The sequence below is a fragment of the Anguilla rostrata genome, chromosome 17, assembly GCF_018555375.3.
Source record: "Anguilla rostrata isolate EN2019 chromosome 17, ASM1855537v3, whole genome shotgun sequence".
Taxonomy (NCBI): domain Eukaryota; kingdom Metazoa; phylum Chordata; class Actinopteri; order Anguilliformes; family Anguillidae; genus Anguilla; species Anguilla rostrata.
This window is the reverse complement of record NC_057949.1, coordinates 25076405-25092581: the sequence shown is the minus strand read 5'-3', so window position 1 is coordinate 25092581 and position 16177 is coordinate 25076405. Positions and strand designations below refer to the sequence as shown.

General features: G+C 48.3%; 2 protein-coding genes across 3 annotated transcripts in view; one reads left to right on the top strand and one right to left on the bottom strand.

Moving 5' to 3' along the window:
• The first annotated feature begins 243 nt into the window (after window positions 1-243).
• Window positions 244-4697, top strand: lpar2a (lysophosphatidic acid receptor 2a). 2 transcript variants are annotated; one of them, XM_064314770.1, is made up of 4 exons: window positions 244-420; window positions 1610-2552; window positions 3000-3262; window positions 4058-4697. In XM_064314770.1, the coding sequence occupies exons 2-4, from the start codon at window positions 1802-1804 to the stop codon at window positions 4178-4180; spliced, it is 1137 nt and encodes a 378-aa protein (XP_064170840.1). In that variant the 5' UTR covers window positions 244-420; window positions 1610-1801; the 3' UTR covers window positions 4181-4697. The 2 variants fall into 2 exon arrangements, with proteins under 2 accessions (XP_064170840.1, XP_064170841.1); XM_064314771.1 differs by lacking the exon at window positions 244-420 and having other exon boundaries at window positions 1595-2552.
• A 672-nt stretch (window positions 4698-5369) lies between these two features.
• pbx4 (pre-B-cell leukemia transcription factor 4) overlaps window positions 5370-16177 on the bottom strand; it is a 24975-nt gene continuing 14167 nt past the window's right edge. The window contains exons 3-8 of the mRNA XM_064314864.1: window positions 13889-14133; window positions 12982-13172; window positions 12074-12209; window positions 10973-11129; window positions 9696-9783; window positions 5370-9484 (exon numbers count right to left, since the gene is read on the bottom strand). Coding sequence (XP_064170934.1) covers window positions 9740-9783; window positions 10973-11129; window positions 12074-12209; window positions 12982-13172; window positions 13889-14133 — 773 coding nt within the window. The 3' untranslated portion in view covers window positions 5370-9484; window positions 9696-9739. The remainder of the gene's footprint in view (window positions 9485-9695; window positions 9784-10972; window positions 11130-12073; window positions 12210-12981; window positions 13173-13888; window positions 14134-16177) is intronic.

The following is a 16177-nucleotide window of genomic DNA, read 5'->3' as shown; positions in this document are numbered from 1 at the left end:
AAAGTAGTCACTATTCAGCCCAAACATGTGGAACTCTCACCTCACCTCAAAACCCGTCCCGCTCACACTACAGCATTTCAATATTTAAATTTAGACAGGTAAGTAGGAAGTGCTTGTACGTATACAGTTGCAAACACAGTGCCCTGCTTGTGCCTATTGGATGTTACACATGGGCATCAGCCAACCAGAACAGCAGAGGGGCAGGATCCCGCAAATCAATGGCAACCCAACATGTGTATTAGATTTATTTTAGAAGTGGTATTCGTTGGCACCATACACTTCATTAGTACTGCTAGGAGGACTACAGTACACACAGGTGAAAATGTGAAACAGGATTTACATGGATGAGTACCAAAATTTCACTTTTTAAATACAGCTTGGACAACAGAGGACACAGAATAAATTAAACTCGGGAAGGCGGTAAGGAATTGTTCATATTGACCCTTCTGAAGTGTAGGTTTTTAAAAAATGTTTTTTAAATTTTTAATTTTAAGTCAGTGTTCTAGACCTCCACTGCTTTCAGTTACCAGTAGTGATTATTACATCAGCATTAGAATGTTCAGTTAAGAATATTCTAATCACATATTTGTGATCTCGCACCTTAAAAAGTTAAACCATTTTATTCAAGAAACTTACCATCATCTAGCAATTATGGCCATAATCACGTTTATTTAGACATATCTTATTATCATTACTGTCCACAGCAGTTAACGGAAAATTACATTTTAACGCTCGTGTCTCATTCTAAAATAACCCAGATCCATAGTTAGCCTAGTTTGTAGCTGAAAAACTTTCACAAAGCTTACCGCGGTAGTCAGAATAATACCGACGGACTAAAGACCCATTTTGCTACCTAGTCCTAACACCTCATTAGGTGTACCTTTTCGTAATTGTTTCCATGGTTCGTGTCATTTAATTAATGTACGCCTCACTGCACGCGCACTGCATCTCCAGGATGCGTCTGCTCTAGGACTTCTCGTGCAGGCGGGCAGCAGCGATAAAGCTGAACACAGCTTAATGCCGGATCATTTGCCACTATATCACCACAATAAACGACACAATGCAACACCTCCATAGTGCGAAACAGGCTCAGAACGTAATATTTAGCCTTCGGGTTTTCGCGATAATGAACACCACACCTGCAGTACAAAAACAAAGTCTATGTACACACACAACACGCACTAAGCGCTGATAGACCCGATAACGCATATCTAATAAATCTAACAAAAAGCTGAGAGGAAAGATAAAACCTCCTGTTTGCTAGGGTCTATACCCGCATCACTGCTCAACTGCTCTAGGCGTATTGAGTAAAAGCAAATAAATGTGCAGTACACGGAAATGAATAGCCACACAAACGGTCACAGAGTTTAAAACCTCAGCCAAACATCCCTCCTGGCACACATTTCCATCCACTGGTTTATTTTCTTGATTGAATATATTTACATAGCTACTTAATTATTAAGAATGATGAATTGAGAGACAAAATATCCCTGCACAGGGCATTACAAGTTTGCCAAAATTATTGCTAATAAATTATTTAGAGAAATTATTTTTAATGTGTGAATATCTGCTTAAAATATGAATATCTCCATCTCTCTGAACCCATTAGGGCCAAGCCCTGAGGACTCGCACAACCTTGAGGAGGGGCATTTTGATTGGAGGAGAGCAACACCAATCAAATCGGATATCAAAAATCACATCTGCCCCGAATAGGTGCGATTTCACCCGGGAGAAGGTCATGGTTAACCACCTATAAACGCTGGTTATTTTCTCTATACCCCCTTCCTTCTTGGCGTCGAGAATGGGTGACTGCTACAACGGCACGTCAGAGTGTTACTACAACCATTCGGTCGAGTTCTTCTACAACTCCAGCGGGAAGCCGATCAGCTGCATGTGGCACACGCAAGACTATGTAGTGGTGGGGCTGGGCCTCACGGTGTGCGTCATCATCATCCTGGCCAACCTCATGGTCATCGCCGCCATTGCGATCAACCGCCGATTTCACGTTCCCTTCTACTACCTCCTGGGGAACCTGGCGGTGGCCGACCTGTTCTCCGGCATCTCCTACGTGAACCTGATGCTCCACACGGGGCCCTGGACCATCGACCTGACCAAGCGCCAGTGGTTCATCCGCCAGGGCCTGGTGGAGACCAGCCTGACCGCCTCCGTGCTCAACCTGCTGGCGGTGGCGATCGAGCGGCACCAGACCGTCTTCACCATGCAGCTGCACAGCAACATGTCGAACCGCCGGGTGCTCCTGTTCATCCTGGGAATCTGGGCCATGGCCTTCGTCTTGGGCCTCGTGCCCATGATGGGTTGGCACTGCATCTGCGACCTGCAGAACTGCTCCATCATGTCGCCCATCTACAGCCGCAGCTATCTGGTGTTCTGGGCGGGGTTCAACCTGCTGACCTTCTCCGTCATGGTGGCCATGTACACGCGCATCTTCGTCTACGTGCACCACAAGAGCCACGTGATGTCCCAGCACACCACCCAGATCCGGCACAGGGAGACCGTCATCAACCTCACCAAGACCGTCTCCATCATCCTGGGTGAGGGGTGGACGCAGCGCACGCACATCCATTCACTCACATTCATCCATTCACTCACTCACACACACTTACACACACACACACGTCAGCATAGTGAGTGAGCACCATTTGACTGTTGACACTGAGTTCTGGGGCAGAGACGTACTACACAAGTCTCCTTTTCAAAGCCACCAATCCCTACTCTTCCGATTCTGCTGCCGTCCCGTCCATTTGCTTCGTCTGGGAATTTTTCCCAAAAGTCCTGTGGTGCGTAACAGGCTGAAAGGTGTTGCTGAAAAGAAGGATGAAATTGAAGATTTGATTAACTGAAAATGGAAAATATCCAGGTTTGTCCATTAACAGAGAAGGTCCCTATAGGAGGTGTTTGTGGTCTCACAACTGACAAGGTCTCTCCACAGGGCTGTTTGTTATCTGATAACTGAGGCTAAGCTCTCTCTCTCTCCACAGGGGCATTCGTGGTCTGCTGGACCCCTGGCCTGGTGATCCTCCTGCTGGACGGGCTGCACTGTGATGCCCACTACGTGCTGACCTTTGAGAAGTACTGCCTGGTGCTGGCCGAGTGCAACTCCCTGGTGAACCCCATCATCTACTCCTTCCGGGACAAGGACATGCGCTCCACCTTCAAACGCATCCTCTGCTGCCTCTGCAGGAGGTGCCCAGAGCCCGAGGGGAAGCCCCCAAACCTTCAGTTCGACACGCTGAAGCGAGAGGTACTTCCGCAGAGCTCCGGACACAAGCACACCCACCCGCCCTGCTAGCAGGAGGCTAGCAGACCCTTTTATAGCTAGCGTAGGCCAACAGTAACACACGTGCGTCGTAGGACCGCCTCTGGGCCTTGTTGCCGATGAGGAGACTTTTAAATGGGAACACAACAGTAAGGTTAAAGTGTCCTGACGTCGATTTCACGCAGCAAAGCCGTCTCAGTAAGCTGGAGCTGCCTGGCCAGTCACCAGGAAGTGCGGTACGCTACCGTGTGGAGGAACCATGGCTACCTTATGCCTGACCTACACCCAGCAGGATGAAGCAAACTGTCTCACTGCTGTCTACTGTGTGTTATGTTCTATTCCATAGTTAGTCCTGTACTAACAGTAACAGCTGTAAGTATTAACGAATAACATTCACTGTTAAACTGAAGTAAAACATGACACAAATGTTCTCAGTAGAAAGTATCAGGTTGTCCTCTGTATCAGGCGAAGGTCCAGCCTTAACAGCACGGCAAACACAGGGCGTATGCACAGCTGCCTACACGGGCAACTAGGCAGAAGCACACCTGCACAGACGGCAAACACAGGGCGATAAAGCACAGCCTGGCTACAGACGGGCAAACACAGGGCGATAAGGCACAGCCTGGCTACAGACGGGCAAACACAGGGTGATAAAGCACCGTCTGCCCGTAGACGGGCAAACAGCGTCAGAAATAGCGCAGCCCGGCCCGTAGGAAGATGCGGTGCCACTTAAGGAAACGGTTTCCCCTCCTTTGAGACGGCTGTGCTGCGATGTTACAGATGTACCTGAAACTGAAAGCATACCTGTCCTCCTGGAGGAGGAGACGAGCCGCTGGGTCCTCTCAGCCCGGCGCGGAGACGCCCGACGCAGCCTGCTGGACCACCGACATCCTGCCTGCCTAAAGCAGCCAATCACGGACACGCAACAGAGACACTCACACATGCTGCCTGCATAAAGCAGCCAATCACGGACACGCAACAGAGACACACACACGCTGCCTGCCTAATGCAGCCAATCACAGACACGCACAGAGACACACACACATTCCGCCTGCCTAAACTAGCCAATCACAGACACAGACAGACAGACACACACACACACACACACACACACTTCATATGCATTCACACCTCATACACAGTCAGGAGCTGTGTACAGTATGGACTGTGGGGACCGTCCGTACTGTGTACAGCTGCTGATGGTGCATTGCTTTTCCGGCAAGAAAACAAACCTACTGCACACACACTTAACACTGTCAACAGCTGTTGCTTTCAAAAGGGGCAAATATTCATAATTAGGAAGCAATAATCCTTTTGATACTCAAGACGATAACATGGATACTTGCTTTGTATTCATTTCTGATGCATTTATACCTTTAAATAATAAAAAAAAAGTTTGAAAGAAAACACAAACGACAATTCTGACAAATAAAAAACTTGCTTTGATGTTCACAGCTACGCTCTCTTCCGTTTGGCGCAATTATTCCCGTTTGTACGTCTCGTTCACTGCGAGTCATCGCCGCCGGCTCACGCGCGTCCCCTGTGCGTATAGGGGTTCAGACGAGGGCCCGAATGCCCCGTAAGCGTCCCGAAAGGGAGCCGGGACCACCGCCATGCCGTCAGTCACAGACAGAACAGCGGAAGTCACGCTGTAGCTCCACCCATTTCGGGAGCTCACAAAGCGCATCATTCACCCACAGCCGTAAGTGTACAAACTTTGCTCGTTTGGTCCGGAAGCCTTCGCGGATTAACTTAGGGTCGTTTTCACTGACTCGTAGAACAATGCTGAAAATATTATTTATTTATTTTTTTTAACGTTCAACTTGGACTGAACTAACTCACCGCCTTCCACATAAATGTGACAAACTTTGCCAACAGGCCAGCTTCACTGCCGCAAACGAACCCCCCTGTCCTCCGCCCGCAGTTGCGCAGTCACAGGTTCCTGCAGGGCAGGACTGTAGCTTTGGAGACACTGGTGGAATCTGGTCACATATACAGCGCATCGGCAAACATCACAGGCTGGCATTCACAGACGGTATTCCTTGTCTTGAGAGCATACAGAAGTAATAAAATAAAAAAAAGACGATACAGATCCTTTATATTTTTTATTAATATTTTTAAATGTCACAATAGCTTAGATGTAGTGGCTAAAGACCATTGTTCCCATTAAAAGAAGCAAACACCCCAAAATAACTATTCCCACAAAAAAGCACACTATTCTTTATTAGTTTTTTTTTTCTAATAAGGAACACTACATTGGTTGTCATATTTTTTTTCTTTTTTTTTTTACTTTTGCTTTAATCTCTTCCTAGAACAGATCTCCTAAAGTTGAGGTATAAAAGGAGTTAATACAGACTCTTCAGTCTGGAAGTGATGACGTCTATGTACAAGAGAGATGGAGGGAGGGAGAGAGGTAGAGAAAGACAGGAGGCAGGGACAGGGAATGGGTGAATGCAGAAAAGGGGGGGGGGGGGACTAACAAAACCAAAAAATATAGAGGCGACAGGGATCTGCTTCATCTGATTTGGTGCTGTGGGTCAACAAACAACACTTCCTGGCTACAGGTGTTCGTTCAGGAAATTACAGCCAGAATCATTTTTACAGCTCAGTGGACATGGAACAACATGAACATTTAATGCAAAGCTCCCCCCCACCCCCCCCCAAAACCAAAAAAAAAAAAAAAAAGAAAGAAAAAAAAAACCTTTATGACGACACTTTGCCAAGGTGACGAACACATTATGTGCACAGGAGAATGTTAAACTGTGGAAAAAGTTCTGTTGATCTTTGGAAGAGAGAGTGTGTGTGTGTGTGTGTGTGTGTGTGTGTGGGGGGGGTAAAATACACTCGCGGGTTCTCAAAAAACAAACATTGTAAAGAAAAATGCAAACTGAGGGGCCTAAATCGCACTGTTCTGAGAGAAAAAATTTGGATGTAACTATTGAGCAACATCGTTCACAAACCCCAATAACTGATGACACAAATATCATGTTCTAAAAGCATGTAGGTCAAAAAGCAGGTCATGACCAGTGGCCCAATAAGAGTACACTCTGCATAAACAGGTCATGACCAGTGACCCAATGGGTGTATACACAGCATCAATAGGTCATGATCAGCGGTCCAATTGGGGGTACAGACAGCACCAACAGGTCATGATCAGCTGTCCAATGAGAGTGTACACAGCACCAATAGGTCATGACCAGTGGTCCAATGGGAGCCCTCACAGCACCAAAATCAAACTACCAGTCCCATAACCACCACACATCAGGAGAAACAATCAAAAAAGAAATGTGCCACAATAAAAAATAAAAAGGCATTAAAAAAAAACAAAAAAAAAAACATACATTGCTCCTGTTTAAAGAGCCCAATAAAGGCAAAAATAAATTTGCTAAAATGATTTTTTTAAAACCCAATACAAAAAAGCAATGAAACATTCCACAATTCGTACAGTGATATCCACACAAGTGGCATAGAAAAAAAAAGAAATAAAAGAAATTAGTTTGGTGCAGTAAAAGCATCACTACGACAGTATATTGTGTACTTAAAAAAACGAAGGACAAGGTTACCATGGTTAAGTAGGTTTTTTGTTTTTGTTTCCTATGCCACATTTGCTCATCAGTGGTACATTGTATAGACCAATAACTTACACTCCGATGTGATTTAGTCCATTGAGCTACAGTGATATGTATACCTCCCCCCTTATCAACACTGTAAAACTGCTAAGTCTTCACCTGCAGACACAGCCAGGATGAAGTCTGAAGCAGCTGACTTGCGCTGAAGACAGCTGCTATAGAGGTGAGCCATTATATGCAGTTTAACTGTTGGTTTTTTTTTTTGGTCAAATTCAAATTCAAATTCAAGAAAAGCCCTTACTGTGAGATTTCTGTTAAATGGATTTGGAGGGACCGGACAGCATTTGTTTACTGCTGAAGTTTTTATAAAGCTCCTAAGGCCTGTCGAGCGGAGTAAGATCTTAACAGCGAGGGACAGCACGGCCGTACTGGACACGTGTGCTGCCTCCTTGTGATCAGGCCCAGCTGTTCAGAAGCATGGGTCCAGGAAACACGCTAAGGTAATCCCATTAGGGTAACTGAACCCCCCCACCAAAAAAATATATTGACCAGAAGGAAAAAAAGAAAAAGAAAAAAACATTGACCTAAACAAGTCAGGAAGATAACGTACAATACACACTAACCAACATAAACCATTCCACAGATTTTCTTTCTCCCCTACCCCAAAACAGAGAGAGTCCGACATCAAAACCAGCGTTTATGGAGTATGAGTTACATGAACAGCAGAAGTATTTTTGGCTTTAACATCACAGAGAGCAGTGGGTTGTTACCGCCTCTGGATCATGGGTAGTAAGGGATCCGGACCCAGCAGAGGATTCGACTCGCTGAACTCGAATACCGCCCTCTGGTGGCGGGGGGGTGCATGTAAGGAACGGGTATAAAAATGTGGAGCAGCACAAGCCTCCATGATCTGCTGAGTGACGTGGTTTACAGGTGCATCACGAATGTGTTCATTTTTGGTCATTGTCTTTTTTTTTTTTTTTTTTTCCTCTTTGTAGGTTTTTTTGTCTATTGCAAAATAAGAAAGAAAAAAACTGAAAGAAAATGAACACGATCACTATAACACATCATAGGCCTACATGCAAGGAAGACAGTCACATTTTTTTCTGCTTTGTCTATCATCTTTACCTAACGCTTCCTTTCGAAACATACCGCAGTTAATGTTATTTCAAACTAGGTTTTATTTGGTGGCTGGTGCATTCTTTGTGAAACAGCATTAGAAAAAAGCTACTATCGACTTAAAAAAAAAAAAAAAAAAAAAAAAGAAAAAGCAATGTTATTAAAAGGCTTAAAAAACAACTCGCAGCTTCCCAAAACTATTCATCAAGAAGCCAAACGAACATTCCCCGCCCCGCCCTTCCTCATGTTCCGCACAAAAGAGCCACACCCTCAACAGCCACACCCTCACGTTGCCCTGCATGTACACTGCTGCCTGATCCTGCATTGCTTTGAAGAACTGCAGGAGGTACGCGCGTGTATGTACACACACACACACACACACACACGTGTGTATATATCAGTGCGTGTGCGTGAGCGTGACTATGAACGTGCGAGCACCCGTGGGTGTCACGGTAACAGTATTGGAGAGATGGTAATGTACTGGCACGGGGGCAGAAGCAACAGTAAATCAGCTAATAGTCGCAGAACTGGGACGGGTGAAGTAACAGTATGGGATAAAAAGTAACAGCAATGGCACAGCGGAGAAAAGACGCCTGGGGTTCTGCTCGTCAGACTGGTTTAAGTTCAAGAGTATGCAGCACTTTGGTACAAGTGGGAGGGGCAAAGCTCCCTATGAGATGGAAGCGTCTCCATGGAAACAGCAAGGGTTTGCCGTTACACACGCGCGTGTGCACGCATACTCCCTTGCGCACACGCGCATACATGCACGCGCGCGCACACACACACACACACACAAAACAACTCTCCCTGCAAACATTCACCACAGCAATTAATACAGCCTTAAAATGTTAACACAATTTGTGGAAGTGAGACGTGTGTGTAGTCTAACGGGTGCGGACACACACCGTTTGAGTGTGTCCACAAGAGTCTGTTTGCCCCAGAGGTCTCTAGGTAGATGAGCAGCTCGTTCTCGACTCGGGGTCGTCACCCCCCCCTCCCCTCTGCTGTCACCCACTTCTCCAACACTTCCTCCTTTGAGGCCAGGGATAACCGCATTACTGTCCAATCACAGTCCAGCTCATATGTTCTTGAGAGGTGGGGACATATCAAGGTTCCAATGAGAGACAGCCGAGGGAAGAGCTGGAGTCGGGGTGGTCTTAAGCAGAAGGGAAAGGGAACTGGAAGCTTTCAGAGGAAAGGGGAGGAGTCAGTGGCCATTGGTCAGCGGCCATGCCACGGAGAGAGGGGATAGGCCCAGAGGAACGAGGAAGAGTGAGCGGTGCCCGTCTCAGGGGAGTTAAGAGGACCCAACAGGAGTCTGCGGTCGATGCCACATCAAAAAGGGAAGGAGAGAGGTCAGCGGAAAGGGGAGGAGTCAGTGGTGGTTGGCGCCTTGTCACAGGAAAGGGGAGGGGTTAGTGGAGCAGTGGTGGGCGGAGCCTTCTCGCATTTGGAGGTGGCTGAGTGGATGCTGCCGGGGGGCTCCTGCAGGAGTCGTGATGGAAGGATTGGTGCTGTCCTAGACGGGGGGGGGGGGAAGACAAGAGGAAGGAAGAGAGGGAGAGGGAACATATATTAGCTTTTTTATCTATTAACAGTGTGCCATTTTGTGTTTAATAATAAATCCACACACAAGGATCACGGCTCCCTAAGAGTCAAATGTCAAACTGGTAGGGCGTTCGGATCCTACAAGGCCGCGACAGTGCAAGCACCAAGCATCGCATACTCACGTCTAGGCGCTCGGGGGGGGTACGGAACTCATCCTGACAGGCCCTCATAGCCGGCCGTCAGGCGTGTAGCACGGAGCAGGGTATCCACCTATGCAGGCGCAATGGAATGCATTTAGCAGGGGCTACTTCTCATCATCACAAAAAAAATGCCACAATGAGCACATGTAAACATCGCTCTACGTGGATGAGTAAACATTTACAATTTTGACGAGTGAGAGTGGCGGGGGGGGGACTCTTAAGTGGGAAAGGGCTATAATGAGCCAGCCTGGTTCCAGCTCTACAGTGGGAAAGGGGTATAATGAGCCAGCCTGGTTCCAGCTCTACAGTGGGAAAGAGCTATAATGAGCCAGCCTGGTTCCAGCTCTACAGTGGGAAAGAGCTATAATGAGCCAGCCTGGTTCCAGCTCTACAGTGGGAAAGAGCTATAATGAGCCAGCCTGGTTCCAGCTCTACAGTGGGAAAGAGCTATAATGAGCCAGCCTGGTTAGCTCTACAGTGGGAAAGGTATAGAGCAGCCTGGTTCCAGCTCTACAGTGGGAAAGAGCTATAATGAGCCAGCCTGGTTCCAGCTCTACAGTGGGAAAGGGCTATAATGAGCCAGCCTGGTTCCAGCTCTACAGTGGGAAAGGGCTATAATGAGCCAGCCTGTTTCCAGCTCTACAGTGGGAAAGGGCTATAATGAGCCAGCCTGGTTCCAGCTGTACAGTGGGAAAGGGTTATAATGAGCCAGCCTGTTTCCAGCTGTACATTGGGAAAGAGGTATAATGAGCCAGCCTGGTTCCAGCTCTACAGTGGGAAAGAGCTATAATGAGCCAGCCTGGTTCTAGCTCTACAGTGGGAAAGAGCTATAATGAGCCAGCCTGGTTCTAGCTCTACAGTGGGAAAGGGGAATAATGAGCCAGCCTGGTTCCAGCTCTACAGTGGGAAAGGGCTATAGTGAGCCAGCCTGGTTCCTGCTGTACAGTGAGAAAGGGGTATAATGAGCCTGCCTGGTTCCAGCTCTACAGTGGGAAAGAGCTATAATGAGCCAGCCTGGTTCTAGAGACAGAGGCAGAGGGTGGGAGGAGCCATTACTGGCTGTTTGTACACTATGGGACATGCAGTTATTCTTTGAGAGAATAAGTGACTGACTGACTGCTAAGTTTGTGTGTGTGAGCACGTGTGCGTGTGCGCATGTGTGCGAGAGAGAGAGAGAGAGAGAGAGAGAGAGAGATGGAGGACAGAGTGACTGACTGAGCGAGTGTGAGGGGTATGCATGTACGCGTGCGTGGCGGTACCTGAGTTGGGCGTCGCCGGAGAGTTCGCCTGGCTGGCCTGAGCCGACACGCTGGCTGCGTCCACGGCGGTCTTGACGGCGTAGAGGTTGGCTTCTTCCTGGAACTTGCCGATGTTCTTCTTGTACCGAATCCTCTTGTTTCCAAACCAGTTAGAAACCTGGCGAGCAGAAGTTAAACCGAGCTCAAAGACGTGGAGAGGACTGAGCCAGACAGACCAATGGGGGAGGCCCTGCCGACCATACGAGGAAATGGATTCTGTTCATCCCAGCATGCTTTGCAAAAACAGAATTACAGGGCATGCCTAAAAACGGACAGGTTCAAAATGAGCCATTTGGCTAGGTAGCCGACTAGCTAGTAAAAGGAACTACTAGCAAGCTCAATTCATTTTATTAGCATTGTAGTTAGCTAGCCAGTAAGCAAGGTAGTAACCCATGAGTATCAAGCCATTAGTTTGCTATCTAGTTTGTTTTATTAAGCTAGGTTGCTGACCAGCCAACTCACCAGCTTGCTAACACACTATGAAAACTACATTTACCACCTAACTAGAGAAAGTCAATTAGTTCACTGACGAGTTATTCTGCCAATTTGCAAGTTTTATCTACACTTCCAACCTCATTTATTAACTTGCGCGTATTTGGAAATGTAATTAACATTTCTGCTAACAGGCAGGCAAATACATTTGACAAAATGTCTGCTTGCGCTTCTCCCTGTCAGCCGCACGTAACACAGCCTGCAAGTACAGCACTGAGTCATCAGTTAGCCTGCTAATTTAAGACATTCCTTACAAAAATACATGCACTTTGTCACAAGATGGATAGGCCCTTTGCTCGCTGAAAACACGATGGCGTGTTATTAATGCCTGCTGTATGTTCCATATAAAACTTTTTTTTTTTTTTACATGGGGAAGAATAAAAGAAAGAAAGTCAAAACTGCTTTTTGCTGTGGTCACCTTCCATCTCTAAATGACATGTTTAGGCTCGAGGTTTTAAGCCATCACTGACATCACTAAATAATCAAGACTCTCTGGAGCGAAGCAGCAGCAGACCGTGTCGGATCACGCACGGCATGGGGATGACCCCGTTCGAACCCGGACCCCTTTACCTGAGAGACTGTGATGGCGCACTTCTTGGCCAGTTCCTCCTTGGCCTCCTCGCTGGGGTAGGGGTTCGACAGGTGGGAGTAGAAGTACTCGTTCAGCACCTCGGTGGCCTGCTTGTTGAAGTTGCGTCGCTTGCGCCTGTGACACACGGGAGATCGGACCCTCAGGAGACAGCTGGTGCACTCGTACCCCGGCCCCGATGCTAGCTTGCATACGCGTGCACGAGCACCACGCAGCAACACGCCTCATACATAAATACATCACACTCACACGCACACGCACACGCACACACACACACGAGCACCACGCACCAACACGCCTCGTACATAAATACATAAATACATCACACTCGCACGCACACACACACACACACACACACACACACGAGCACCACGCACCAACACGCCTCGTACATAAATACATAAATACATCACACTCGCACGCACACACACACACACACACACACACGAGCACCACGCACCAACACGCCTCGTACATAAATACATCACACTCGCACGCACACACACACACACACACACACACACGAGCACCACGCACCAACACGCCTCGTACATAAATACATCACACGCGCACGCACGCGCGCACGCACGCACGCACGCACACACACACACGCCTCGTACATAAATACATCACACTCACACACGCACACAGGAACCTCTGTCTGTGCTTATGCGCACAGACACACACACACGCACACACACACACACACACACACAGGAACCTCTGTCTGTGCTTATGCGCACAGACACACACACGCGCACACACACACACACACAGGAACCTATGTCTGTGCTTATGCGCGCACACACACACACACACACACACACACACACAGGAACCTCTGTCTGTGCTTATGCGCACAGACACACACACACACACACACACACACCTGGCGTCGAGGAAGCGGGAGCGCAGGATCATGACGGCCTCGCAGGTGCTCTGCTTGAGCTGCATCTGGATGGTGCTGAACTTGCGGTGGATGATGCCCACCATGCGCTCGATCTCCTTGGGCGAGATGGGCCGGGTTCGAGACTGCTCCCGCAGCAGGTTCATCACGTGGTTAGTGAACTCGCTGCACGCCTGGGAGAAAGAGCGGCGAGGAGTTCAATTCCGCTTCATAAAACCCAAAAACGCCTGTTCTTTTTTTTTTTTTTTTTGGAATGGAGTATTATTTTGGTGCTGGTCCTATTTTGTGCTAGAGCCCAGTTCTGACAGTACTCCTCCAGCAGTTCCAGGATTGGCTGAAGACCCACCAGTGGGAGTAAGAACTAGGTTTTCGTGTTTAGGGAAATAGGACTTGATTACAGACTGAAAGCAGGACCGGTAGGGCTGACTTAGTCATCATTATAGATCACTTGGGACTCTTTGAAAGAAGAGGTGTTAATCTGACAATCTAATAATCTCCCTACAATAATAAAACAACCTCCTGATTTGCTACGCAATCCAGAATTTCCGGGACATACCCTACCCAGATCATCAATGTAAATGAGCATCGAGCTCTCCGTTTACCCACCCATAAAGAAAGCAATTTATTCATTTTGGTGAAAATATTTATTTTGGTGTGAGTATAAGGAAAATGTGATTCATCGTTGTTGACTACTTAGCTTAAACTAATGAGCCTATCAACTAATACTAAAAATATTGTGCTAGTCCAGGACCTTAAAAACCTTGCATTACACGTCAACAAGGCTACATGTCTTCATACCCAGGATGCTATCTGCAGAAATGCCTTGCTCTCCATCTTCATAACCCCCACCCCGCCCCGCCCTGCCCCGCCCCCCCGCGTCGAGCCTCACCTGCTCGTATTTCTCCAGCTCAGAGTGGTAGATCTGGCGAATCTGGGCCAGTTTGGCCCGGTAGTCCGAGTGCTCGATGCTGCCGTCGTTCGGCGACCCGCCCGCCGCCGCCGCTGCAGCCGCCGCCGCCGCCGAGCCGCCACCCTTCTCCGGCCCGGACACGCCCTCGGCCAGCAACATGTTGTCCAGGCGCATGATCTGGGGGTCGGGGGGGTCCTCCTCCTGTATCCCCCGGATACTGAGCACTGTGAGAAGGGGGGGGGGCAGGGGGACCGTTAAACTCAGTGGGACTAACTCAGTCACACACAACCAAATCGCTGGGTTTTTACACTGCCGTCGGCTGAAACTTCTGTGCTTAATCTGGACCAGCGAGAAAATAAACCAAACTGAACGCCAACCAAACTCATCCTGGGTACTACGGCCCTGCAGTTCCCCCACACAGCCAGCAGAGGGCAGCAGAGCCTTTGCACAGTGAGCAGCTGCCCAGCCAGCCAGCCAGCCTGCCTGCCTGCCTGCTCCATGAGGCATGGTGCTGGTAATGGGAGAGCATGTTCTGTCACTGTGAGCTTCACAGGGCATAAGTACAGCTATCAGCACCATCACTCCAGCACTGTATTAAAGGAGACCTCCGTCAGCTCTCCGCCTGCCTCTCATCCCTCTCCCTCTCCCTCTCCGCCTCGCAGGCTCGTCTCCTCGCCACGCTCCCTCTCTCGCTCTCTCGCTCTCTCACGCACACTCGCCTCCCTCCATACTGCTGTCTCTGAAACACACACTCACGCCTCGCTCTCAAACACACACACACACACACACACACACACACACACACACACACACACACACACACATACACACACCACACACACACACACACACTCATACACACACCACACACACACACACTCATACACACTCATCTTACCTGGCCAACAACACACAACAGTCTCTCGCTTGTCTCCACAAGCGCACACGTGCGCGCACACACATGCACACACACGCGCACGCATGCACGCACACACGCGCACGCATGCACGCACACACGCGCACGCATGCACGCACACCCCTACTTTGTCTTTTTCAATCACATATGCCAGTAGCGTTCTCTCCATGCCCCACTCTTTCTTCCCCCCCATTCCCTCCCTCCCTCCCTCCCTCCCTCCCTCTCTCCCCTGTCCTACTTTTTCAGACTTCGCCAAACTTCCTCCCTCCTGTGGACACAGGTTTTTTCTCTCTCTCACATTCCTTCGCTCTCTCTCAGCTCAGGAATGCAAGACTCTGCCAGCTGAACTCTTGACCCCCCAAGTCTCCCTCCCTTTTCTTTCTCTCCGTCCACCTCCCCATGTGTTATAATCTTTCCTTAATTGCGGTGTATTAGGGAACAGTTCTCCAAGTGGAGAGGCTGGTTCTGTTCAAGCACCCATTCCCTGTCCAAACAGACCAGAGGGGATTTTCTTCATTATTACATTACTAAATATGAACGGCTAAACGGATTAAGAGAAAATGATGAGTCATGAGACAATAAAAGGAAGAGAATGAAAGGACTGATTGACAGGACAGAGGGGCTGATGACACTTGTAGTTCAGAATGGGGGGAGCTGATGGTACTTGTAGTTCAGAAAGCTGGAGCTTCTATTGAAACAAAATGCCATAAATGTAAATTGTGTTTAAATTTAATTTAAGTGATGTTTAACGGCCATAAACGACTGGAAAACACACAGCTGGCTGTGTGGTTCTGCTAACTCAAAACTACACAGAAGTATTTGGGAGTGTGTGAGTATGCACACAGGGTGCAAGCATTCAAATTCACCCACTGCATCCACACACTCGCACGCACGAATGCTCACATGTGCGCGCACGCGCACACACACACACACACTCACGCTCACACACGCTCGCTCACACACACACTCACACACGCTCACACATGCTCTCCCTCACTCACACACACACATTACATTACATTACATTACATTAGAGGCATTTAGCAGACGCTCTTATCCAGAGCGACTTACACAACTTTTTACACAGCATTTTACATTGAATCCATTTATACAGCTGGATATATACTGAAGCAATGCAGGTTAAGTACCTTGCTCAAGGGTACAACGGCAGTGTCCTTACCCGGGAATCGAACCTGCGACCTTTCGGTTACAAGCCCAATTCCTTACCCACTGTGCTACACTCCACACACACACGCCTGCTTCCCATTAAAGAGCACTACGCAGACCTCCTGCAGCAGCTAAAACACCCTAATTTTCTCACATTAGGAATTTCGGCGAAATTCACTCCCATC

What these genes read in the sequence shown, in the direction of transcription:
- lpar2a (XM_064314770.1), top strand. Translation starts at nt 1,802, where the DNA reads ATGGGTGACTGCTACAACGGCACGTCAGAGTGTTACTACAACCATTCG. An exon ending in GACCGTCTCCATCATCCTGG is followed by an intron (nt 2,553 to 2,999) that starts GTGAGGGGTGGA and finishes CTCTCTCCACAG; the next exon opens with GGGCATTCGTGGTCTGCTGG. An exon ending in TCGACACGCTGAAGCGAGAG is followed by an intron (nt 3,263 to 4,057) that starts GTACTTCCGCAG and finishes GCGATGTTACAG; the next exon opens with ATGTACCTGAAACTGAAAGC.